This window comes from Thalassophryne amazonica, chromosome 2 (genome assembly GCF_902500255.1).
Source record: "Thalassophryne amazonica chromosome 2, fThaAma1.1, whole genome shotgun sequence".
Classification (NCBI taxonomy): Eukaryota; Metazoa; Chordata; class Actinopteri; order Batrachoidiformes; family Batrachoididae; genus Thalassophryne; species Thalassophryne amazonica.
In genome coordinates, this window is record NC_047104.1 from 18,641,839 (window position 1) to 18,669,475 (window position 27,637).

General features: G+C 42.2%; 1 protein-coding gene across 1 annotated transcript in view; it reads right to left on the bottom strand.

Moving 5' to 3' along the window:
- The window catches only part of lrrk1 (leucine-rich repeat kinase 1), a 387,270-nt gene that overhangs the window by 239,106 nt on the left and 120,527 nt on the right, over nucleotides 1–27,637 (bottom strand). Inside the window, 3 exon segments of the mRNA XM_034162532.1 lie at nucleotides 4,178–4,342; nucleotides 5,700–5,914; nucleotides 18,174–18,286. Of these exon segments, the coding sequence (XP_034018423.1) occupies nucleotides 4,178–4,342; nucleotides 5,700–5,914; nucleotides 18,174–18,286 (493 nt within the window).

The following is a 27,637-nucleotide window of genomic DNA, read 5'->3' on the forward strand; positions in this document are numbered from 1 at the left end:
CGTGGAGATGTGTGGAGTTTGACTGAAGATGTTAACATGTCCTGTCTCTGGTAGCAGCCTGTGAGCAGGACTTATGTCTCTTTTGTCCTTTATTTCACAATTATGAGAGAGTTTTTGGAGCGAGTAGCAGCACCACAGCAGGGAGAGCGGAGTTTCTTTTTATTTTTATTTTACGTGCGCGTGTGAGGGAATCATCCATCGAGATTATTTTACTTATTAACTACACAGATGTATAATAAAGCAAATGGTGACTGGTTTCTAAAGACAATTATGACAGAGTTTTTTTGGGAAAGAGCGAGGAGCAGCCTCACAGCAAGCAGCAGGAGTTTCTTTCTTTTTTTGCTTCTTACGTGCGCGCACGAGCAAATCGTCTGTGGAGAATATTTTATTAATTAACTACACAGATGTATAATAAAACAAATGGTGACTGGTTTCTAAAGACAATTATGACAAAGTTTTTGGGGGGAAGAGTGAGCTGCAGCAAGCAGCGGAGTTTCTTTTTTTTTTTTTTTATTGTTTACATGTGCGTGCGTGAATGGGACAGTTGGTCCTCAAACTGGGTCCCCCAGAGGTGGAAGGACCACTGAAAGCAGCCGTCATCCAGACGCAGCTCCTGCAGCAAATAATGATACTCTCTGTATTGGGAGCTTTTCACAACAACTTGCTCCGTGTGATCAAAGTCCGTCATGATGACTTGACGCCGAGCGAAATGGAAGCTCCTCCTATTTGATGACGCACCGGGGCGAATTTTCGCAGCAAAAGTCCACCCAAGCAGAGCGACACAGCGGGCGAAGGAGGCGCATCCGTCGCCACGCGACCCCCGCAAATTTGTAGCGTCTGATAGCGCCCGGTGTCAACGTGGCATTAGAGGGCTGACCACATCATGTTTCTCCAATGGCTGTTAGCTTGGTTGCTTGAGTAATCAGAGTTCAGTGTACAGAATAATCCGCCTCAACATCAGACAGAAAATCCTCCTCTTTATCAGAACATGGCACTGTGGAGATAAAGAACAAACTTCCACTTCATGGTAAATAAAGTTCTGGATGAAAAATTGAATTAAATGCAATCATGGATTGTCTACATCATCCAACTTGGGGGGGGGGGCTCAGCCACTGCAGATGCATCAGCCAGAAACTGAAACTTTGAATTGGGACATGAGCAAGAGTTAAAACACTGTGGCTCGCAGTTGTTCTGCACTTCTGTTAATCACTTCTGAGTCTATTTAAATGCTGTGTTTGTTCTGGTTCATCAGTTCTAGCTTTTTAATCTTCTTCTTGTGGTCCTCTGTCACTCCTGGTATTGACACTGTTTGCTAGCTTTTGACTTTCCTTTCAGCGTGTTTTTTCAGAAGTGTTTGTCTGAGTTGGATTCCATGCATTTGGACTTCTTGTCTCTTCCCAGTAACTCCCCTGTCTTAACACTCACAGATGCCTCTGCCTGTTTATTGCTCCTCTGTGTATGACTTCGGACTTCTTGTTCTCTGCGCTAAGTCACCTCAGTATTCAAGCCCACCATGCAGGACACCAGTATACGAGGTCTGTCCATAAAGTATCGTACCTTTTTATTTTTTCAAAAACTATATGGATTTCATTCATATGTTTTTACGTCAGACATGCTTGAACCCTGGTGCGCATGCGTGAGTTTTTCCACGCCTGTCGGTGACGTCATTCGCCTGTGAGCACGCCTTGTGGAAGGAGTGGTCCCGCCCCCTCGTCAGATTTTCATTGTCTGGAAATGGCGGAATGAAAAGGACTTTTTTCCATCAGAATTTTTTCCGAAGCTGTTACAGACTGGCACCTAGAAACCATTCAAAAAATTTATCTGGCTTTCAGTGAAAATTTTATGGGCTTCACAGAGAATAAGGACTTTAACTACAGGTTTAAGGACCCCTTTAAGGACGGTCGGTGCACTGCGCTGCGAGCTGCTACGATGCGGCACAAACCACTGGATCATTTCTAAGCTGATGGCTCTGTGGATACGAGACCGTCGTGTGCTCTTTCTCTGGTTATCACAAGACCTGGACATCAGCCATTTTCCGGCAGATTTCACTTTTAACAAGAGATTTTGTCATGGAAAGGACAAGTTGGGACATGTCTATCTCGGCTTTCAGTGCTTACCAGTTGAGTGAGTATAAAAGAACTTGTGGAGAGCTGGACATGTCTCAACTTGTCCTCTAACACTCCGAAACGGAGGTGTTCCTTTGTCTCGCTTCATCAGTGAATCGGTCGTGACGCGCGAAGCCTCCGCGCGGCTTTCCATGACAAAATCTCTTGTTAAAAGTGAAATCTGCCGGAAAATGGCTGATGTCCAGGTCTTGTGATAACCAGAGAAAGAGCACACGATGGCCTCGTATCCACAGAGCCATCAGCTTAGAAATGATCCAGTGGTTTGTGCCGCATCGTCGCAGCTCGGCGCACCGACCGTCCTTAAAGGGGTCCTTAAACCTGTAGTTAAAGTCCTTATTCTCTGTGAAGCCCGTAAAATTTTCACTGAAAGCCAGATAAATTTTTTGAATGGTTTCTAGGTGCCAGTCTCTAACAGCTTCTGAAAAAATTTTGATGGAAAAAAAGTCCTTTTCATTCCGCCATTTCCAGACAATGAAAATCCAACGAGGGGGCGGGACCACTCCTTCCACAAAGCGTGCTCACAGGCAAATGACGTCACCGACAGGCGTGGAAAAACTCACGCATGCGCACCAGGGTTCAAGCATGTCTGACGTAAAAACATATGAATGAAATCCATCTAGTTTTTGAAAAAAATAAAAAGGTACGATACTTGATGGACAGACCTCGTATATATATATACATACATATATATATATATATATATATATATATATATATATATATACATACATACACACACACACACACACACACACACAAAATTGAAACCAGTTTTCGAACAAGAAATATCAGTCCAGAATTCAACAATGCAGGACAAGCAAAAATCAAGAACCACATGAGGGATTAAGGCTGAGCAAACAAAACATCCAAACTGTGAGGAACTGTGGAGAAAACTAAATGAGGTGCTGCTGCGTGGGAGGTGAAAGGGTCAAAGTAGCGCAGACACTGGGAGAAACTCTGACACAGTCAATGCGAACTCAGAAGCAACAGAAGTGGTAAAGACACTTCTGAAGCATTCAGGAAGAGGCAGAACCCTTCTGTGCAGCTCTGAAATGTCATTGAAGGAGCCTTGATGCAGATTGGTTGATCTCATGCACGAGAAGACGACATTTGTTAAGGTGAAAGTAGAAGAACTGTAATGGAGATGGACGGACAAGATACAGTGAGAATTTGAAAACTCAAGATGAAATGTAAAAACCTACATCAGCATGCCTGGATACGAACAGAACTAAAGACATCATGAAGCAGCTGTGAGAGCAATGGGAAAAGTGGACCAAGAAGCTTCAGACTAAATCTTATTTGACAAAGAGTCTGATGATGCCACGCAGAGTGTGAGTGCGACAGGAAGGACAAAAAATGTTTCAGCCCTCAGGAAGCAGAAAAGTGAAACAGCCAGTTATGTTGATGTGATTTCTCTAGAGTTTTGTCTGGATCCAGTCCTCTATGCTACAGGGTGACAGAAGAGAAAACAGACAGCAGAATCTTTAAAATGATATTCCAGTCTTGCTGGTCTGCAGAAATTTGTGCACCAGATGGTAACAAGCAAAGTTTGTGTTGTGTGGAGGACTGGTGGATTTGGCAGGGGATGGAGTCCTCCTTCCCAATAGTTTCTGGACACACAGAGATGGGAGGTGACCTCAGAGCATTCCAGAACACACTGAAGTAATTACAGAACCCATGTGGCCTGGAACCACTTTAAGGTCTCTGAAGAGGAGCTGAAGGTTGTAGGACACCAGGGCTGATGCCAACACGAACTGGGCCCAGATAAGTGGGGGAAGATGGAAGGATGGATTTGCTTACACTATGGGCCAAATTAACTTTCATGTCCACTCATCACTCGCACAAAAACAGGGACAAATAATGTTGCTGTGGTAATCAGGGAGGATTTCTGTGAAACCAGTTTACACACATTCCACGTCATTATGACGTGGATCCATGTGGTTAGAGACAACCAGATGGTCCCTTCACACACACACCCTGCCCCCCCATCCCACCCACTGTGGCTGTTCGTCAGGGCCACACCCACTCAGGATAAAAGCACAGTCAGTCACCTCGATGTTGAGCAGCCACGTCTGCAGGTTGGACACAGCCTCCTCTCCCAGCGCCAGGTTCCAGGTCACCACATACAGAGCTTTATCAGTGAAGAAACACTGGTTCACCGTCGACATGCTTGCGTGGCCGCCAATGTCCCACACATTGAACTTCATCGTGTCCCTCTGTGAGCACACAAAAAACAACACACCACGATGTCAGCGCCCCACAGAGCTCCAAGAACATCTCAGGACTTTAAATGTTGACATCAGCACAGTAATCTGATAAGTGGAAATAATCAGGTCCTGGAAATAATTTGACATGTTTACACACACTTTAACCATGCTGAAAATTACCCCCACCCCCATCACACACAAAAAACAGGTTTACGTAATTCAGTCAGCTAGTTGGATTTCTGTCCAAGTTTGTGACATCAAACTGTTTCAAACAAGAGTTCACTGGATATTCAGTCAGAATGTTAATAAATGGACTTTCAGTGTCCATTTGGACTTTAAAGTTTAAAAAGACCCGAAGCTAATAAAACCACCTGGTGCATGCTGGAGGGGGGGAGTGGTAGACAAATACTTTCCTATTCCAGTTTTTAAAAACCCGAATATGACTCCTGGGTTACTCCTTTTCTAACCCGAATATCAGGTCATCGGAATATCCCCATAGAAAGAAACATTATTTTGTGTTCTGCGCATATCCTATCCGCAAGGAATCTTGGTCTTTTGAGTACGGCAAATACTTATATGCGGCATGCGCAACCCACCGGACACCACAGAAGCAGAGGTAAACAAGCATGGGGAAATCCAGACGCGGCAGCACAGCACCACACTTTTGGAGCGAGGAGGAAACCGAGTACTTCATTGGTATCGTGAAAGACAAGAATATAATGTCTTTTATTGACAGTACAAAGTACAGAGATAGCGACATTTACAAGAAGGTGGCTGAAAAGTTATGCGAAGCAGGATTTACACGAATGCCAGACCAAATCAAGCACCGGTGGAAGGCGTGCGTCGCTGTTTAGATGGGGATATTCCAAATGATACCAATGATCATGTATACAGGAGTAACTCTGTCTGCTTAAGCATGTAAAGTAAGTCCCTTCGGCTGCTCCCTTGTTTGCACACGGGGGTGCCACACAAATCCAAGGTGGATCTGCATGTTGAATTGGCACAGGTTTTACGCCGGATGCCCTTCCTGACGCAACTCCACATTACATGGAGAAATGTGGCAGGGGTGGGATTTGAAACCGGAACCTTCTGAACTGAAACCAAGCGCATTACCCACTTGGCCACCACCCCTGCCTTGTCTGCTTAAGCATGTAAACGGGTTATTCCTAATGATTCAGAAACCGGAATATTGACCTTATCCCGAATATTAATGGCATGTAAACGTAGCCAATGAGACCCACACACACAGCAAGGCAGGAAGGACCAGTACCTTACAGACTTTTGAGCTGTATGGGAACTTTTGTGGAGTGTGTGTGTGTGTGTGTGTGTGTCTGTGTGTGTGTGTGTGTGTGTTACGCCTGCTCACACTGTTTTTGCTGGCGTTGGGTTTGTCTAGCTCCCAGGTGAAGGTGGAGATGCTGCAGTCAGCGGAGCTGAAGGTTGATGTCCTGCCACCTTGAAGAGCTTCCAGCAGGGCTGTCTTCCCTTGCCTTGGTGGACCAATCAGAAGCATCTTTAAAAGTTTACAAGGCTCTGCCTTACGAAGGTGGGCTCGGAGGAATGCAATGACAGATGTAGGACCTGGTACATCAAAATAACTGTAAAAACTCAATTACTTGTAAAAACTGTGACAGCTGACAAAAACGGCAACCAATTAAAACAACTCTGATTACAGCATCACCGAAAGAACAAGAGGAGACCTGGGCCTGGTTTCATAAAGCAGTCTAATCTTTTAGTCTATTAAACATACTTTGTCGACTACGGTTAGTTGCCCAACATTATCCGTCTAATCACCATTTCATATCAAGGCTAAACTTGTAGATTACCCGTCTTATGTTAGTCAATGATTTTCACAGGCATAACAGCCTCATGAGCGGCACTGCCAAGAAATGCCTCCAATTAGCGAGAGTTTTGTTTACTTCCAGGTTGGATGTTGTCATTCACTATCCAGCCTTTGTTTGGGTAACTGGCTTTATTAACATTTACAGGCACATACTAACTGCAGAACAACATGCTTAAGCCTGGGTCCCACCGAATAATGAAGGATGAATAATGAGCCACGCAGCATGTTTTCTTTGTTATGAGAGGGTTTCTTCAACTATCGTTTGAGAATAGTGGCTCTGAGTGGCTCTTAGATGCATTATCTTCAGTTAATGAGGCTCCTCTCTGAGCGTGGCACTAATTTCAAGAAGTTCAAAATTCAGCAACAACAGCATGGCGCAGTTTGTGTACGAGTTACTGCGATGACTTAGAGGCATGTGCGTGGTGCTTACGAGGCTGCTAAAAGCCCATTATCTGTGTGCCTGGTAGCTACACAGGACCTGAGAGGCTATTTTTGGACCAGCTGCCCTCTTGCACACACAATTCCACCTGCTCTGTGCGCTGGACGCCGGATATAAAATAATTATTCTGTAGCGAATTAATCATTTTCTGTCAAACCCTGGATGCTGAAAACACCTCTAATCACTTCTGGAATCACAGAGGACTGTTTCATCTGGACGCTTTTTCTCTTCTCTTTCCTGCTCCATGTGGAATGTATTTTGAACAGCTTAAGGTAACTATTTTTAATGTTTTTATAGCTTGATAAAACAGTTCCTAGCTGTAAAAGTATGTCTATGGTTGATTTAATATCTTGTTAATGGATCACATGTGTGTGCGCACTGAGGCAGTGACTCATCACGCTCCAAATGAGCATTTAGGCAGAATGACAGCTCACAAAAGAGTGATATTTCAGCCAATAACAGCCGAGCACAAAATTAAAATTTGGATGACTGTGTGAAAGTGGCTGTGTGTTTAAAGCTGCAGAACAAATTACTCCAGTGAAGCCGCTAAAAGCAGCGCAGAGCTGTGCAGCAACACAGAAGGAGAGTGCACAAAAGACTGATTTTGAAGACATAACACAAAGTTAAAAGTTGTATCACGGTGACTTGTAAGCTGCAGAAGAAATAAAGAATTTTGTTTTTGAAAGTGATCCACATGAGTTGCGGTAGCAGGTGTATATAATTAAAGCGGCCACCTCATTGTGTATGGAGAATGGCAGCGCATGCACAAAAGACCGAATTTGCAGAAATAAACAGACGAACACAAAGTTAAAAGTGGGATTACGGAATGAAAATGACTGTGTTTAAAGCCAGGGAAAAAATAAAGCCAGCAAACCATGGAGCCAGCGAGGAGCACAGAGGAGGCTGTCCAGGAACCCTTGGTTCGGTTCAAGCTGGTCTGGTGCATTACAGGTGGACAGCAGCCTGGCGCACAGCGTCTAATTTTGGACTGCATTCAAACAATGTGTGAGGGCTGGAGGTTTGGATCAAATCCATGCCTAAACGCGCACCAACATCGCATTATCATGGCGCTATCACGGAGCTATGTGGCTTAGTGTGGCTGATGTGAGTCATTTGGGGCTCTAATGACAGGTCGGAAGTGGCTCACTAGAGGCTGCTACACGGCACATGCAGGGCACAGAGAGGCACATAGAGTCACCTTTATAGCGGATACGTGATAGATGAAAACGTGGGTCATTCTTCTATTTGGAACAGTCTAAAAAGTAATTATTTGTAATGTTTATATTATATTGTAATGGCTTGTTCATTCCTTCTTGTGAATATCTGTAAAATTATGTTTATGATAGATTTAATACAACCCCAATTCCAATGAAGTTGGGACACTGTGTGAAATGTAAATTAAAAATAGAATACAATGATTTGCAAATCCTCTTCAACCTATATTCAACTGAATACACCACAAAGGCAAGATATTTAATGTTCAAACTGTGATAAACTTTATTGTTTTTGTGCAAATATTTGCTCATTTTGAAATGGATGCCTGCAACACATTTCAAAAAAGCTGGGACAGTGGTATGTTTACCACTGTGTTACATCACCTTTCCTTCTAACAACACTCAGTAAGCATTTGGGAACTGAAGACACTAATTGTGAGTGTCATGAGTGGGTAAAAAAGGAGCATCCCCAAAAAGCTCAGTCGTTCACAAGCAAAGATGGGGCGAGGATCACCACTTTGTGAACAACTGCATGAGAAAATAGTCCAACAGTTTAAGAACAATGTTTCTCAACATTCAATTGCAAGGAATTTAGGGATTCCATCATCTACAGTCCATAATATAATCAGAAGTTTCAGAGAATCTGGAGAAATTTCTACATGTAAGTGGCAAGGCTGAAAACTAACATTGAATGTCTGTGACCTTCGATCCCTCAGGCGATCCCTCAGCCCACTGTGTGGGCTCAGGAATACTTCAGAAAACCACTGTCAGTTAACACAGTTCGTCGCTACATCTACAAGTGCAAATTTAAACTCTACCATGCAAAGCAAAAGCCAAACATCAACAAAATCCAGAAACACCACCGCCTTCTCTGGGCCTGAGCTCATTTGAAATGGACAGACGCAAAGTGGAAAAGTGTGCTATGGTCTGATGAGTCCACATTTCAAATTGTTTTTGGAAATCATAGATGTCGTGTCCTCCGGACAAAAGAGGAAAAAGACCATCTAGATTGTTACCAGCGTTAAGTTCAAAAGCCAGCATCTGTGATAGTATGGGGGTGTGTTAGTGCCCATGGCATGGGCAACTTACACATCTGTGATGGCACCATCAATGCTGAAAGGTACATCCAGGTTTTGGATGTACCTTTGGATGAACACATGCTGCCATCCAAGCAACGTCTTTTTCAGGGACGTCCCTGCTTATTTCAGCAAGACAATGCCAAGCCACATTCTGCACGTGTTACAACAGCGTGGCTTCGTAGTAAAAGAGTGCAGGTACTAGACTGGCCTGTCTGCAGTCCAGACCTGTCGCCCATTGAACATGTGTGGTGCATTGAAATTATGAAGCGCAAAATACGACAACGGAGACTGTTGAACAACTGAAGTCGTGCACCAAGAATGAATGGGAAAAGATTCCACCTACAAAGCTTCAACAATTAGTGTCCTCAGTTCCTAAACGCTTATTGAGTGTTGTTAGAAGGAAAGGTGATATAACACACTGGTAAACATACCACTGTCCCAGCTTTTTTGAAAAGTGTTGCAGGCAACCATTTCAAAATGAGCAAATATAGCTGCACTGTGATGCGGTGTGCTGGCGCAATCACTGTACTCACTCAGTGTTTTTTTAATTGTTTTCACAATGTTCAGGTGATGTTCAGGCTCAATGTTCACATCATTAATGCGTGACAGAGATTTTGAACATTTCAAAATTTTCTTTGCGCACTTGTGTGAAGCCACGCACAGTTTACAATGGTTTACAATGAGTTTACTTTCCATGGCAGATTGCGTACGAGTGCATGGATCAAATAAGTGCAAGTGTCAAGGCACCGTTAGTCTAGCAGTACTTCTTCTACACTTTTTGCGTAAACAACACTGCTCAGCGTAACTGCAACACTCGGAGGCTAATGTGAGAACTGTCCCACACACATCATGACAGTCGTCTACTACAACCATGGCCAAAAGCGGAGGAAGCTCTCCTTTTAGAGGAATACGAGCGACGTAGGGGTGCTCTTAATTGTTCCATCAAGTGGTGGTACATGATTGCCACCATTTTTGAATTAAGACACTGAAGTTTTGTCAACTAAAATAAGATTAGTCTCCTCTGTACCAGGCTAAAACTTTAGCCGACTAAGCGCAACGACTAATGTCAAAACATTAGGTGATAAAGTGAGTTTGCTTCACTAAACAAGATCAGATTGCTTTATGAAACCGGGCCCAAAACTTTGAACAACTGCCACTCCAATCACAACACAGCTGCCTTTGTCTCTGAAACTGATGGACCTTCATTTTGTACTTTTATATACTGTATATACAACCTGTATATACAATGTGTTCAGGGTTATCTGCCTGTAAGAACAATGTGTTCAGGATCCTTTGCCTGTAGGAACAATGTGTTCAGGATCATTTGCCTGTAGGAACAATGTGTTCAGGATCATCTGCATGGAGGAACAATGTGTTCAGGATCATCTGCATGGAGGAACAATGTGTTCAGGATCATCTGCATGCAGGGACAATGTGTTCAGGATCATCTGCATGCAGGGACAATGTGTTCAGGATCATCTGCATGCAGGGACAATGTGTGTAGGATCATCTGCATACAGGAATGATGTGTGTAGGATCATCTGCATGAAGAACAATGGGCCTCATTCACCAATATCTTCCTAAGATAGATTTCTTCTTAATGCTGCATTTACACATAGGCAAAATGCGTTACAAATGTCATATTTGCGTCATTCTTGGCACATTCCTGACATTCTTAACGTGACTTAGCGCATCTGCATAGGTTTCTTAATGCTGCATTTACACATAACGACGACAAGTCACAAATGCCACGAAGTACACATTCTTGGCCGCTGATCATGAATGTGATGATTCGGGGCAGAGGCGTCAGGTGTCCTCAGGAACTGCTGCAACCAGTTACCACACGTTACGATTAATGACACGTGTTGCTGGAGAATTATCAGGAACCATTACGCACGGTCAAGAATAGTGTTGCGCGCTATTGCGTGTAATAGCGCATCATTAAGTTCTGTCACGTTGTGAACGAGGTGAATTGTCTCCACACACACACACACCCATATTCATCCAACCGAATTCAGATCACTCCAGTTTTTCAGAAGAACTTTGTGACTGCATGCGTAGTTTGGCTCTGTGCCATGGAGTGGCGCAGAGAGGAGGAGGAGGAGGACCGCGCCAGATGTGTGGCTTCATGCGGCTCTCGTCTGGCGTATTTTCCCAAACATCAGGCACATGCAGCAGGTGGAACACCTGCAGGAGCGCGCTGAAGAGCACTGAAATGAGACTTTTAGCCGATTTGGTGTCAGCAATCAAACTAAATATGGTGCAGCAGGGTTTAATTGTGCACACGCTTCTTCCTCCGCCGGACTGGAGGAGGTGCAGAGATGTCGGACAGCACGTGAGTCTCCTCTCGCTCTTCTGGTTGCTCAGACTCGTTCTTCCGCTCATCGGTTACAACAGCAGGTGGAACACCTGCAGGAGCGTCCTGAGGAGCTTCAGCAGGAACTGTGGACCGACATTTGGAGCCGAGTTTAATTGTGCGCACGTAACAGAAAATTGATTCGTCGTGGCGCGGAGTGAAATGTGACGCCGCGTTACCGTGTTTCCGTGTCACTTCGTAATAACGCGTGACAGTTTGGGCTCCAAGAACCATCACAGGAACCACTACGAACGTTGTCATGTTCTATTAAGGATCACTACTCATCAAGACGGATCAATACGCTCAGTTGCGACCTCCACGACGTGAGACGAAATGAGGGTGGTGTGTGACATTCGTGGAACATTTTTTGACAGGCAAAAACATGCTCCACGAATATCAAGAATATCACGCACCAACACGCACTATTAAGAAACCTGTTCAGATGCGTTAAGTCACATTAAGAATGTCAGGAATGTGTCACGAATGACAGAAAAGTGACATTCGTAACGTGTCTTGCTTATGTGTAAACGCACCTTAAGAGTTCTAGCGTAATAGCAAAAAGTGCAGGTGAGAGAGGGCAACCCTGCTGAAGTGAGAATGCAGCTGATCGATCCAAATTAGTCAGAACTGAACAGTTTGGCCTGGAGTATATTAATTTTACCCAGGACATAAACGTTTCTCCAAACCCAAATCTACAAAGTCACTCAACCTGATCAAAAGCCTTATGCGCATCCATCAAGAGAATAACCTCGCTAGACGTTTGCTGACATTCGGTGTACGTAATGTTAAAGAGATGCCTGACATTAAAAAAGGAAAGCCTGCGTTTACACATAACGACGACAAGTCACGAATGCCAAGAAGTATACATTCTTGGCCGCTGATCATGAATGTGATGATTCGGGGCAGAGGTGTCATGTGCATCAGTTACTGCTGCAACCTGTTACCACGCGTTACGATTAATGGCACGTGTTGCTGGAGAATTATCAGACACCATTGCGCACGGTCAAGAATAAGTTTCTGCGCTGTTGCGTGCTGTTGTGCGCTACCGCGTGTAACAGCGCATTGTTAAGTTCTGTCACGTTGTGAATGAGGCGAATTGTCTCTACACACACCCATATTCATCCATCAGCTGCTGAACAATTCAGATCGCTCCAGTTTGCTCCACAGCAGAAGAACTTTGAGACTGCATGCTTCGTTGGGCTCTGTGCCATGGAGTGGCGGGCTCCTGCAGGTGTTCCACCTGCTGCTGCGCCTGATGTTTGGGAAAACGAGCAAGATGAGACCCGTGTGGAGCCACACATCTAGCTCTCTCAGTCTCCTCCTCCTTTCTGCGGCACTCCATGACACAGAGCCCAACTAAGCATGCAATCACAAAGCTCATCTGCGGTGGATTAATCTAGATTTTGAGGAGCAAACTGGGGCAATCTGAACTCTTCAGCAGCTGATGGATGAATAAGGGTGTGTGTGTGTGGAGACAATTCGCCTCATTCACAACGTGACAGAATGTAACGATGCGCTGTTACACACAACAGCGCGGAACATTATTCTTGACTGTGTGGAATGGATCCTGATAAATCGCCAGCAACACGTGCCGTTAATCGTAACGTGTGGTAACAGGTTGCAGCAGTTCCTGAGGATACTTGACGCCTCTGCCTCAAATCATCACATTCGTAATCAGCGGCCAAGAATGTATACTTCGTGGCATTTGTGACTTATCGTCGTTATGCGTAAATGCAGCTTAAGCTCTCCCTAAGAAGGTTCTTAAGAAAACTCTACATCAGATTCATCAACGTGTTCTTTAACCACAGAATGTTCGCAGCTGTGTTCTTAAATAGATGAATCCCATCTCCTCATAAACTGAAAGCGCGTGCCTGGTGAGCCTAATTAACATACATATGATTAGCAGGTAACAGCCTATGAATGCCCATAAAGTGGCATGAGACTGCATGGACATGAGCAGAGGCAGATATCATAAAGAGGAAAGAAAATGCAGAAGGCAAAATCAAATCAATTTCAGTGCAGCAGGCAAAGAGAAAAAAAAAACTTTTGCAGTTAATAGGTGGAGGTACTGCTGCAGGAAATCAGCCACAGGAAGAAATTACTACTCTGTAGCCTTAGTGCAGGTTACACCAACACCTAAAAAAAGCAAGCATGGGAGCCGGTCACACGCTGAATGCAGTATCCGGAGAAGGACACACAACCAAGGAGGTGAAAAAGATCTGGTTTGATTTAAAAGCCGAGACCAAAAAAAAAAAACCATCTCACAATCCCAAAAGGAGATGCAGTGGACTGGAGAGGGAACAGCAGACACCCAAAATCTGTCCGAGTTGGACCAGCGCATCGGGGCCATCATCAGTGGGCGATTTTAACATCCACACAGATGCTGAGAATGACAGCCTCAACACTGCATTTAATCTATTATTAGACTCTATCGGCTTTGCTCAAAAAGTAAATGAGTCCACCCACCACTTTAATCATATTTTAGATCTTGTTCTGACTTATGGTATGGAAATAGAAGACTTAACAGTATTCCCTGAAAACTCCCTTTTGTCTGATCATTTTTTAATAACATTTACATTTACCCTGATGGACTACCCTGCAGTGGGGAATAAGTTTCATTACACTAGAAGTCTTTCAGAAAGCGCTGTAACTAGGTTTAAGGATATGATTCCTTCTTTATGTTCTCTAATGTCATATACCAACACAGAGCAGAGTAGCTACCTAAACTCTGTAAGGGAGTTAGAGTATCTTGTCAATAGTTTTACATCCTCATTGAAGACAACTTTGGATGCTGTAGCTCCTCTGAAAAAGAGAGCTTTAAATCAGAAGTGTCTGACTCCGTGGTATAACTCACAAACTCGTAGCTTAAAGCAGATAACCCGTAAGTTGGAGAGGAAATGGCGTCTCACTAATTTAGAAGATCTTCACTTAGCCTGGAAAAAGAGTTTGTTGCTCTATAAGAAAGCCCTTCGTGAAGCTAGGACATCTTTCTACTCATCACTAATTGAAGAAAATAAGAACAACCCCAGGTTTCTTTTCAGCACTGTAGCCAGGCTGACAAAGAGTCAGAGCTCTATTGAGCTGAGTATTCCATTAACTTTAACTAGTAATGACTTCATGACTTTCTTTGCTAACAAAATTTTGACTATTAGAGAAAAAATTACTCATAACCATCCCAAAGATGTATCGTTATCTTTGGCTGCTTTCAGTGATGCCGGTATTTGGTTAGACTCTTTCTCTCCGATTGTTCTGTCTGAGTTATTTTCATTAGTTACTTCATCCAAACCATCAACATGCTTATTAGACCCCATTCCTGCCAGGCTGCTCAAGGAAGTCCTACCATTATTTAATGCTTCAATCTTAAATATGATCAATCTATCTTTGTTAGTTGGTTATGTACCACAGGCCTTTAAGGTGGCAGTAATTAAACCATTACTTAAAAAGCCATCACTTGACCCAGCTATCTTAGCTAATTATAGGCCAATCTCCAACCTTCCTTTTCTCTCAAAGATTCTTGAGAGGGTAGTTGTAAAACAGCTAACTGATCACCTGCAGAGGAATGGTCTATTTGAAGAGTTTCAGTCAGGTTTTAGAATTCATCATAGTACAGAAACAGCATTAGTGAAGGTTACAAATGATCTTCTTATGGCTTCGGACAGTGGACTTATCTCTGTGCTTGTTCTGTTGGACCTCAGTGCTGCTTTTGATACTGTTGACCATAAAATTTTATTACAGAGATTAGAGCATGTCATAGGTATTAAAGGCATTGCGCTGCGGTGGTTTGAATCATATTTGTCTAATAGATTACAGTTTGTTCATGTAAATGGGGAATCTTCTTCACAGACTAAAGTTAATTATGGAGTTCCACAAGGTTCTGTGCTAGGACCAATTTTATTCACTTTATACATGCTTCCCTTGGGCAGTATTATTAGACGGTATTGCTTAAATTTTCATTGTTACGCAGATGATACCCAGCTTTATCTATCCATGAAGCCAGAGGATACGCACCAATTAGCTAAACTGCAGGATTGTCTTACAGACATAAAGACATGGATGACCTCTAATTTCCTGCTTTTAAACTCAGATAAAACTGAAGTTATTGTACTTGGCCCCACAAATCTTAGAAGCATGGTGTCTAACCAGATCGTTACTCTGGATGGCATTTCCCTGATCTCTAGTAATACTGTGAGAAATCTTGGAGTTATTTTTGATCAGGATATGTCATTCAAAGTGCATATTAAACAAATATGTAGGACTGCCTTTTTGCATTTACGCAATATCTCTAAAATCAGAAAGGTCTTGTCTCAGAGTGATGCTGAAAAACTAATTCATGCATTTGTTTCCTCTAGGCTGGACTATTGTAATTCATTATTATCAGGTTGTCCTAAAAGTTCCCTAAAAAGCCTTCAGTTGGTTCAGAATGCTGCAGCTAGAGTACTGACGGGGACTAGCAGGAGAGAGCATATCTCACCCGTGTTGGCCTCCCTTCATTGGCTTCCTGTTAATGCTAGAATAGAATTTAAAATTCTTCTTCTTACTTATAAGGTTTTGAATAATCAGGTCCCATCTTATCTTAGGGACCTCATAGTACCATATTACCCCATTAGAGCGCTTCGCTCTCAGACTGCGGGCTTACTTGTAGTTCCTAGGGTTTGTAAGAGTAGAATGGGAGGCAGAGCCTTCAGCTTTCAGGCTCTTCTCCTGTGGAACCAGCTCCCAATTCAGATCAGGGAGACAGATACCCTCTCTACTTTTAAGATTAGGCTTAAAACTTTCCTTTTCGCTAAGGCTTATAGTTAGGGCTGGATCGGGTGACCCTGGACCATCCCTTGGTTATGTTGCTTTAGACGTAGACTGTGTTTCATAATTATTGTATGGCCTTGCCTTGCAATGTGGAGCGCCTTGGGGCAACTGTTTGTTGTGATTTGGCGCTATACAAGAAAAAAGTTGAGTTGATTGATCAGGGAGATGACAGTCTCAGGTAGGTTATGGAAAAAAATCTAAATTATTTTATGTTTAATCTTCTCCCACCTTATTTTTTTTTAGGAGTGCCATTGACTGAGTGCATGGATTAGAGATGAGTACTGATAAGATTTTATTGATATTGATGCCATTATCGATTCCGCTTATTGATCCGATCCCTTAGAGATTCCCTAATCAATACCTCTTGTGAATTTCATGTGTAGGCTTTACAGGTTTTCTATATCAACAACAATTTTATTGAGTCTTAAACTAAATAAATATGAAATTGGTCACTGGATCCTTGATCTCTAGACATAAATAAACTCTACATGGTGGATCCTTGATGTCTGATAAATAAAAACAAACTCTGTAGTTTTTGTCAAAAGCATTTCCTTTCAGACATTAATGGCACAAATTTAACTCCATACCTCTAAGCTGAGCCCAGCCGGCTGCGCTGCAAGTCAGCATCAATGCCATTCATAATGAACGCAGGATGTCTCATTTTGGGAGGAGAAAAATGTTTTGGTCGACTGTAATTTATTGTTTGGATTACAACATTTGAAAAGATGTGTCATTTGATTTAAAACAGTGATTTGCTTTGAAGTTATTAATTCCGACTGAACTCTAACTTGACTCTGCAGCGTTTGGAGCTTTGTGAACGGAACAGAGGATGATTCTCGTTTCTTGCCTGCAACAAGACAAGAGTCCCAGTTAGTGACTTTAATCTGCACAAATGTGACTCTTGAGTGACATCTTCAAATGGCTTTGAGAGGGGTTAAGAAGCAGACTTGCCGCTTCTGAAAAGCAGCGAAGAAGAGAACCAACGAAGCAGTACTCGGACCTGCTGTTTCGTCGGTTCAAGCTTCAAGCAGAGCCGCACTGCAGAAGCGGTTGATTACAGACCCGTTGCAGGGTCTGCAATCAATGTAGAGAAATGATCATTTTTCCAATAAAGGGAATCATTAAGTAAAAAGGCTATTGATGTCGGTGGATCAAATAATTTCTTAATAATTCTCGAAAAGAATCAACTGAATACCCATCACTAGTCTGGATACAGACCTGGGCCCTGAGGCAATGCTCCCATCCCCTCCCTGTGCGGCTGCTACTCCGCTTGATTAATGTTAAGTGTTGATACACTGCAAAAACTGAAGTTCGCCAGCTGCCTTGAAAATGTGAGTTAATTCAACTTAATATCAGTTAAGTCACCTTAAAGATAAGCTTCGTTTCAATGGACAATTAGTGAAGAGAATGGACAGCTTTAAGCTCAGATTTTGAAAACATATAAACTTGAGTCCAATATCCTAAACCTGTCATTACAAGTGGAGTAAATGAGAATTAAGTTCACTTAACTTAATCGGGCTATCATTTTTAAAGTGTACATTTAATACATTTTAATATAAAGAATACTCTGTAAATTACCAAAACGTAACACATAATAATGAACAGAGATATCATGGAAATAACTTCACATAAGCAGACAATGCAACCAGCCTATTATCTAAGAACATATCCTGGATGGGAAAAAGTTCATGAATTCCACAATCTTCGTAAAAACTTTGTAAGCAGGACTTAAATTTGTTCTTAAGAATGGTTTGTCAATGAGGCCCAGTGTTCAGGATCATCTGCATGCAGAAACAATGTGTGCAGGTTCATCTGCATGCAGGATCATGTGTACAGGACCATGTATGTGCAAGAACAACATGTGCAGAAGCTTTATAAGAAAGTATTAAGGACAAGACTCAAGAACACAACCCATCAGTCTGCAAATCTCAGCACCTTAAAAAATGTAATGATCAGTTATTGTGGAGAAACCGGTTTCAAAGTATGAGGCTGACACTAAATTTTCTAACATTGAGATAAGTATATTTAGCTGAAAGCTAAAGTCACCAAAGAGCTAACAGGGATTTTGTTTTATATGGGACAGAATGGAGGCAGACTGCACAGTACCTTCTTTTCTGATTTCCTGAGGAACATTTGTAATATTCAGGTCTTCAACATCCAGCTGCCACAGGTTGGACAGCTGACCCAGCTCAACAGGAAGCTCCCGGATTCCAGGGTTACTGTTCCCACAGCATGGAAGAGAAGACAGAACAAGGAGGTGTTAATCATATTACAGACTGATGACCGCTGGCTCCCGATCGGTCATGGAGTCCAGACCTGAATGGAGGCCGATCTGCCTGCCTGGTAGTTCAGTATAATCCAACTCTGTTTACATGCAGTTATTTGGTAAGTTGTATTAATGAGGATTAATTTTATTGCTGAACAAATACAGCACTCTCCTTCCAAAACGTTAATAAACCTCAAACCTGAAAGCTGAACAAAGAAAATGAAGTTTGGGTTTTCTCAGGGCCACATATGCAAACAATTATTAGGCTACTAAATGAAAAAGTAAAAAATTCGCATCTCACATTTATTTTCATTTATTACAGTAAGAACAACAAAAAAATTCAAAATGAACAAACACTTTGGACCTTTCAGAAATATTCAGTGTCTAATATCGGCCGCTCGTTTCAGTAACTGCACTGATCCCTTCATCCATGGAGTCTGTCAGCTCCTTGATCTGTTGATGATTTGTTCCAGCAGCAAAAACAGCCTCCCAAAACGTGTTCAAAGAGGTGTGACTCAACGTAAATCTCACATTTAAGAAGGACCCACAAGATCTCAGTAGGGTTTAAGACAGGTGATGAAGGGAGCATGTCTTTATTCTGTCACTTTTGAAACCTTTCCTGTGCAGTCGAGGACTTGGATACATGTGATGGAGTTTCTGTCCTCCATTAAAATAATGTCCTTTTTGAATGATGCACTTTTTTCCTGAACCACAGCTTGAAGAAAGTATCTTCTAAAAACTGGCAGCAGGTATGGGGAGTTGAATTTAAGTCCATCGTCACCCTAAAAAGGTCCAACTAGCTCATCCTTAATAATAGCAGGTCATACCAGTACCTCTCCTCCACCTTTCCGGCATCTGACTGGAAGTGGTGCTATGTGTCCACCGTTAGCAAATCAGACATTGGTCCATCTGGTCCCCAGCCACCGTACCAGTGGCTTCCAGTGGATTGTTTGCTGTTGTGACGCAATTCCGAACTTTACACGGTTGTATATGTTTCTTTTATTTCCGTTATCACTCTTCTGGTTGTTAAGTGTAACTACTCTGAATCTTATTTAACTACAGACCTGTTGTGAATCGCAGTTTGGCATTCGCTAGCAGTTAGCTTTCGCTAGCTAGGTCGACTCCCAGCCCCGCTGTTACTTTTATAGCTGTTTTTTTTTTGTTTTTTTTTTACCTCTAATATTTCTGTTAGTTTTTTGAGTGTAACTGCTGTGAGTTTTAGTTCTTTAGTTTACTCCTGTGTAAAGCTTAGGAGTGGCTAGAATTTCTGCTAGCAGTTAGCTTGCATTAGCTAGATTGACACCCCCCCCCCCCATTTCTTTAATACTTCTGTTAGTTTTTTAGTGTAACTATTGTGAATTTTAGCTTAGTACTCTACTCATATTAATCTTAGAAGTGGTTTACTCTGAGGAGGTTTTTTTTTTCTCTTCCTACCAGTCTAATACTTCTGCTACTTTTTCAGTGTAACTGCTATGAATTTTAACTCATTTATTTACTTCTATGTGAATCCATAGGAGTGGTTTAGCTTATTCATTATTGGTTAGCTCATGCTTGCTCGGCTGTACTCTTGAATTTCCTAGTGCAAAAAGTATACACCCTCCTTAAATCCTGCGTGATGTTGGAAGATAGGGTGGCTCTTTTAGAGAGCTGTGTCTGTAAGTTAGAACAGCTTCTTAACTCAGTGGAGTTAGATCTTACGGGCAATCCAGATGAGCTTAGCGTTGGGCCGACTAGCATGCCCATTAGCATCAACCTAGAAATGCCAGCTGTGGAGGACAGCTTTCAGACTGTGGCTAGGCAGAGGAAGCCCCGTAGAGCTTGGTGCCTGATTGTGGTACCGCGATCACACTCACCACTGCGAACTGTGAATCGGTTCTACCCCTTGGATTTGCCTGATGTGAATTCTCTGAGCGCACAAGTGACTTCCACTCCTGTCTCCAGGCCGAAATGCCGGACTTTAGTGATAGGGGATTCTATCACCCGCAAAGTCAGGTTACAGATGTCGGCTGACGTTAAAAGTATTCCTGGGGCCAGAGCTCCCAACACTTCCTCCCATCTTACGGCGCTAAAACTGCAGAAGGGTAGACAGACAAAGATACAGTCACATAGTTATTCACGTCGGCGGCTATATCAGGATGAAGCACTCTGAGGTCACAAAAATGGACACAGAGAGGACTTGTGACCTTGCCAGAAAGATGTGTTGACATCAATTAATAGTCTCTGGTCCTCTCCCCTCCCGGGATAATGATGAGGTGTCTAGCAGGCTGACATCATTAAATAGGTGGCTGGTGCAATTTTGTAGACAGCACGGCTTTAGCTTTATTGATAACTGGCCTTCGTTCTGGGGCCGCCGTGGCTTGCTGATGCCGGACGGCCTCCAGCCTACTGGGGAAGGCACCGCCATCTTGTCTGCGAATATAGATAGAGCTCTACAGGGAGGGTAATATTAGGAATTTACAGCAGGCCACGGAGTAGGTGATTAGAGACCCTGCAAGGCGTTTGACAAATGTGGTTGTGGAATCCATTAGCTTAGTGAGGAAATTAGTGTAGAAAATCCACTATGGTGATAGTGCAGTTTATCTGCCAGGGAGAGAAATTCAACAAGTTAAGACTGGCCTGCTTCCGTAGACATGTCCATAAAAATCATAGAGGGATATGTTTTGCAAACGTAATACTCATTACTACACTGGATGATGTTGAAATTGAGGATGGCCCAATGGGTGTTCCAGCAATATCAAAGATTTCGTGGTTGCCTCCTACAACCCGCGTAGAATGTCCCAAACCTAAACCTACTTCTAGGCATCTTATATATGCTACTCTGGAACCACCCCTAAACCCAAACAGTCCAACTGTCAACCCCACTGAGGTCCTTAGTCTGGGTCTCATTAACATAAGATCACTATCCTCAAAATCATTGTTGATTAATGATCTAATTATTGATCATCACTTAGATATCATTGGGTTATGTGAAACCTGTCTTAAACCTACAGCTGTCCTCCCCTTAAATGAGGCCTGCCCACCAGCATATACATTTAGTCACGTCCCTCGTGATGCGAAGCAAGGCAGGGGTGTTGCTCTTATTTATAAATCTAGGTTTAGCTTATTAGCTGTTGGGGGTCACAAATATAACCTGTTTGAGCATCTGATTCTCCGCTCTGCTCAGGATATTACGCATTGCCAAGGTCAGAAGACTAAATATCAGCTGTATTACTTTGTCACACTATTCTGAATTCTTAGATGAATTTGTTGCGTTCATCTCTAACTTCTCAACTAGTGCAGATAACATTCTGATCATTAGTGACTTTAATGTTCACATAAATAAACCTTCTGATCCCCTCTGCAAATCATTTATTTAAATTGTGGATGCATTAGGATTTTGGCAATGCATTCAGGACTCGACGCACATTAGTGGAAATACCTTGGATTTGGTTCTCACACGTGGTATTGCTGTCACAAATATTGGCATCATGCCTCTTACATCAGTGGTCTCTGATCACTCACTTATTAAGTTCACAGCTTCGCTGCTGTGTTTAGTGGAACAACAACCTTATATATCACTACAGCGATGTATCAACTCCTCAACTAAGACTGAAATCGAAGCTAGACTGCCTGATGTCTTAGCTTAATATTTGGCAAATACCCAATCAGTAGACAGGCTTGTGGATAGTTTAAACTCAGTGCTCAAAACTACACTTGACATGACTGCGCCACCTTTGTTAAAACTGCACCCCACCAAAACACAGTCACATTGGTTCAATGATGATAAAACCAGGGGAGACAGTGCTTTTTCTGTTGTGGGCCCTCAGCTGTGGAACATCCAAACAGCCGCCACTGTAGAGTGTTTTAAGTCTCGTCTAAAGACCCATTTTTATGCTTTGGCTTTTAACACTGCGTGTGTGTGTGGTCCTCTGTGTGTGTGTTTTTTTTTCTTTTTTTGTACAGCACTTTGGAAACTGTGTTTGTGAAATGTGCTACATAAATAAAGGGTATGGTATGGTAATGATTACCTGCGTGACCTCAAGCACAAGGCCAGAGGTCTAGAACGGAAATGGCGTAGTTCGAAATTAGAAGTATTCTACCTTGCGTGGCGTGATGCTTTCTTAGACTATAAGCATGCATTACTGGCTACAAAACGGACCTATTACTCTGATTTGACCAACAAAAACAAGCATAATTCAAAGTTCTTGTTAAACACTGTGGCAACACTTATTCATGGACAACCACCTGTAGTTCGCTCTCCTTTTACAGCACAAGATTTCCTGGATTACTTTGAGAAGAAAATAGAAGACATTAGGCTAAACATATCCCAGCATACCTTAACCCAACCACTACAAACTACTATTGAGATGGGTGCTATTACTGAGGTATTACCTAGATTTACAGAATTTGAGAGTATCTCTCTAAGCATGCTGACAAAACTTGTAACATCAACAAAAAGCACAACCTGTTTATTTGATCCTATACCAACAAAACTGTTTAAGGACCTGTGGCCCACTCTTGGGCTGACTGTGCTGGAAATAATTAATCTTTCTTTAACTTCTGGATCTGTTCCTAAATGTTTCAAATCTAAAGTGATTAAACCATTACTTAAGAAACCCCCAGGTCTCTGCTCTACCACTCCCTTCCCACCACCGAGAGGTAGCGCGGCTCAGCAGCTGCAGCTTTTGTTTTCCTCCGAACTCGCAGCTGCGCGGGAGATTGCTGCGGCCAACCCACACTCACATTGTCTCAATTCGGACAGCGGACAGTCTTAAAGTTTAGCATATCTAAACAATCAAATGTATATGTGCGGCGTTTTTATTCTGATGTGTGCCATTATTATGTTCAACTAGTAATAACTGTGAATTAATTGCTGTATTTTTGGTCTGAGGTAATTGGGTGTGATATAAATTGCCCTTTTAGGGATCAATAAAGTTGTTTGAATCTTAAATAATATCAAAAATAACAGAAGAAGAACTAAGATCAGTTATTGAAAAGTTTAAAAGGAGGAAAGTCTCCAGGAATGGATGACTTTACCTCTGAATGGTATAAAGAAATGCAAGACCAGTTACTCCCAACTCTACTAAGAGCATTTAACTGTATACTGGAAAAGAAAACAATTCCCCTGTCATGGAGCGATGCAATCATCTCAGTAATTCCTAAAGAGGGGATGGAAGTTGAAGTTGAAAATATCGCCTAGTGAGTGTTCTAAACATGGACAATAAATTATTTACAACCATAATTTCAAGGAGACTTGAATTTTTTTTACCTAAAATATTACACAAGGACCAAACAGGATTCATGAAACAGAGACAGACTCAGGACAACATCAAGAACACACTGCTTTGTTTGAGATTTTAAGATGAGACCCTTATGCTGAGTTTAGACGCAGAAAAGGCATTTCATTCAGTCAAATTTACCTTTCTATATTAAGTATTGTCTAAATTTGGGTTACATCAAATTCTAATTAATGTGATTTCTGCATTGTATATGAAGCCATCAGCTTGAGCAAAGATTAATGAGATCTATCTGATTCACTTATATTGGAAAGGGGTACAAGGCAGGGATGTTGTGTTTCACCGCTCTGCTTCGCTTGTTTATAGAGCCGTTCAGTCAATGGATAAGACAAAGTCCTGAAATGCATTCATTCTTTATTTGAAACAGACAAATGAAGTCTATAAGGTATTAACAGAAATATGGTATTAAAAGAAAAAGGCAATAAGTAAAACATTCATTTAAACAGTCTGTCCATCCAATGATTACTCAAAGTAGAAGTGTAATGACAACAGCTCAGTTGAGGGTTAACCATAGCCTGTATGATGGAATTTTCAGATTCCTCCAACCGCTGCATGAATTTAAATGGTAAATATCTCAGCAGAGCTTCACAGGTGGGAATATGTGCATCCACAAAAAACTGACTGTCACTGTGCCACCTGGGCATCCTCATCAACAGCCTAAAGGTGTCATTGTAGGCCACATTCAGTCTATGGATTGTACACCGCCTATAGTTCCACCACAAGGGGGCTGTGTACAGTGGGGTACAAAAGGCTTTGAATGAGGCACATTTCACCTTAGGAGCATACAGGTTACAATATTGTCTTTTAATGTCTGTCATCACACCAGTCAGCAATTATAAAGCGTCCAAGGTATTTGACCTCATTCGACAGCATGAGCAGCTTATCACACAGATAAAACTAAGGGAAGATCACATCTTTATCCTCCTTACTTCTCACAATCATATTACTCTTAATGGGGTTATACAAAATATCATGTTCATTCCCAAACATAGAACATATTTTTAACAAATGTTGCATCCCTGCACTGTATGGGCAGAGTATCACCAAATCATCTGCATACATGCGATGTTGACAAATCAAATCAAAAATCAAATTTATTAATTTATATAGCGCCATTTCATGATGAGATCATCTCAAGGCACTTCACACAACAATAAAAACAGAAAAAACTGAATTAAAAATTTAAAAACACAATAAAAAGACAAAACCATAAAAGGATACAAGAATAAAAACACATAACACTAATGATAAAACAAGGAAAATAAATGAGTCTTTAAACGTGATTTAAAAGTCTCCACAGTATCCGACTGGTGTATGTGTGCCGGGAGATCGTTCCACAGAGCTGGGGCAGCCAGATAGGGAGGTGCAAGTCCATGAACAATCTTATAAACCAATAACAGTACCTTAAAATCCAATCTTGCAGTGACTGGAAGCCAGTGCAGGGACGCCAAAATGGGTGTAATGTGGTCAAATTTTCTTTTGTGTCAAAAGTCTGGCAGCAGCATTTTGAACCAGTTGAAGACCCCTAATCCTGGACTGCGGTAAACCAGAAAACAGAGCATTACAATAGTCCAATCTAGAAGAGACAAATGCAGGAATCAAAGTCTCAGCATCAGCCATAGACAGGATGGGATAAATCTTCGCTACATTTCGCAAATGGAAGAAAGCAGTCCTCGTAATGTCTCTAATGTGGAGGTCAAAAGACAACACAGGATCAAAAATTACCCCAAGATTCCTCACTTTATCCATATGATGTATAACACACGAACCTAAGCTAAGCGCTAGCTGATCAAATTGATCCTGATACCTCGTTGGACCAAGAATTGTTGGCAATTGTTGTTCCAATGACAGCCAGTTTTACAACTATTTAACTTTGAGGACAATTCATCAATGTATACATTAAATATACCACACAACACTACTGACATGAAAAGGCTCAGAGAGAGCACTGTCCCACTCTACATGCATAACCTGACTTGCATACCAAAAAGTGCACTTTTTGCTACAAGCATGAAATTTTACACAATGCCTTTCAACACTCCAAAAAGATATAGATATGGAGGCATTTGAAAAAATTGACGTAAACAGGTTTGGGGGCAGTTTTTTTCAAAATGGCTGCCAATGTTATTTGATTCCTTATATCTTTGCTTCTTGAATAGGTAGAATAAAAGTCTTGGTGTCTAAATATACATTTTTAGGTCAAAGAATACAATGGAACCACTTTCAAAGCTTTTACTCTCTCCAGTTTTTTTTTAAACGCTAAAAGGCAACTCTAAGTATGTCATTTCATGTATTCTCCAGTTCATATTTCATGTTCCTTCCCATTAAGGCTGGGGACATTGAATTTTGAGGCTATCTGACAATCCATCTGTCTGTTTGTCTATCCATCCATCTGTCCATCTTTCAGTCAATCCATCTGTGCATCCAGTCATCTATGTCACCTTAGACCTGTAGCAGAACTGTAGTTAGAGGAATAGTACTTTTTGTCCAAAATGCACTTTTTGTATAGGTGTCAACTAATTTTGTTTCTTTTATATTGTAGATAATTCTGTGTGATTCCTGCTACAAGTACAGAGATGAACAAAATGGATGATGACAGTAAGGTTATGGAGGACCATGGTCAGCCATTCTTAGAGCACAGTGATGATCTTCTTGTCTTGCAGAGCAAAGACATTGCAGATCAATCTGTGAAGTGCACAGTGGGAAAAGTGAAGAAGATTGGACAGGATCAATATCAAGCATTTGTGAAAGACAGACTTGTGGAGAGGACTGTGCCCCTTTCTGATCCTATCAAGAGAAACAAATTGCCACTGATGTCATGCCCATGTGCAAAGCAACCATCCAAGTTAAAGATGCAGATTGCCAGTTTGTGAAGTGACTGCAATTTGTTGTCAAGACTATATATCTCATGCCAGACAAGGGATGGAAATTTTGAAGATTTCTTCAAACACGAGAATCAGCCCTCCCCCACCATCACTCTCACATTTGGGAAGCCTCAGGATGTGTGTAAAATCCAGCCTCCTTCAGTGCTTGGAGGATCTAGCAGACCCTACTGATGAGAGGCCAACAGTTGATGTCACCATTCTTGATGGGGCTGCAATAGTGAACATGTTCAAACTAAACACAGCCAAAACATTTGCAGCATATGGTCACGACATATTTCTGCCTCACCTTCAGAAGCATCTACAACAAGCTTCAAAAGACTTGATGTTGTGTGGGATCAGTACCATGCAGATTCCATGAAGGAAACAGCCAGAACGAGACGTGGTAAAGGAGTGAGAAGACGGTTAGAAGTCAATACTGCAATTCCAGGAACCTGGCAAGAGTTCCTTTGTATAGATGAAAACAAGACAGAGCTGTTCATGTATCGGTCTGAGCTAACAATCACCATTGAAAGTGACAAACAAGTCATCTCAACCATTGGAGAGAAGGTTCTATGTACACAAGAGTGTGACAGTACAGGTTTACAACCATGTCAACACGAGGAAGCCGCCACCAGGATGCACTGTTGCATCCTTGCTTTGGATGCCACAAAGCAAGGATGCAACAGTGCACTTTTGAGGGCAGTGGACACAGGTGTGGTGGCATTGGCAATATCTGCTGTCAGCCAGCTCAACATCAATGAGTTATGGGTGGCATTTGGAACTGGAAAGCATTTCCGGTACCTGCCTGTACATGACATGGCTACAGCACTTGGTCCTTTGAGATCCAGAAGCCTGCCTATGTTCCACAGCATTACTGGATGTGACACAGTAACCGCCTTTAATGGAATTGGTAAAAAAAAAAAAAAAAAACTGCTTGGCAAACCTGGCAAACATTTGATGAAGTGATGACCAGCTTCTTGGCTCTCACTTGTGCTCCTCCTGACATTTCAGAGAGTCACATTGCAAGCATCGAGCGTTTTGTCATACTTATGTATGACAGAACAAGTGATCAGACTGAGGTAAATGGAGCAAGACAGCAGCTTTTCACAAGGAGAAGTCGTCAATTGAAAACATTCCTCCAACCCAAGCAGCACTCAGGGTGCA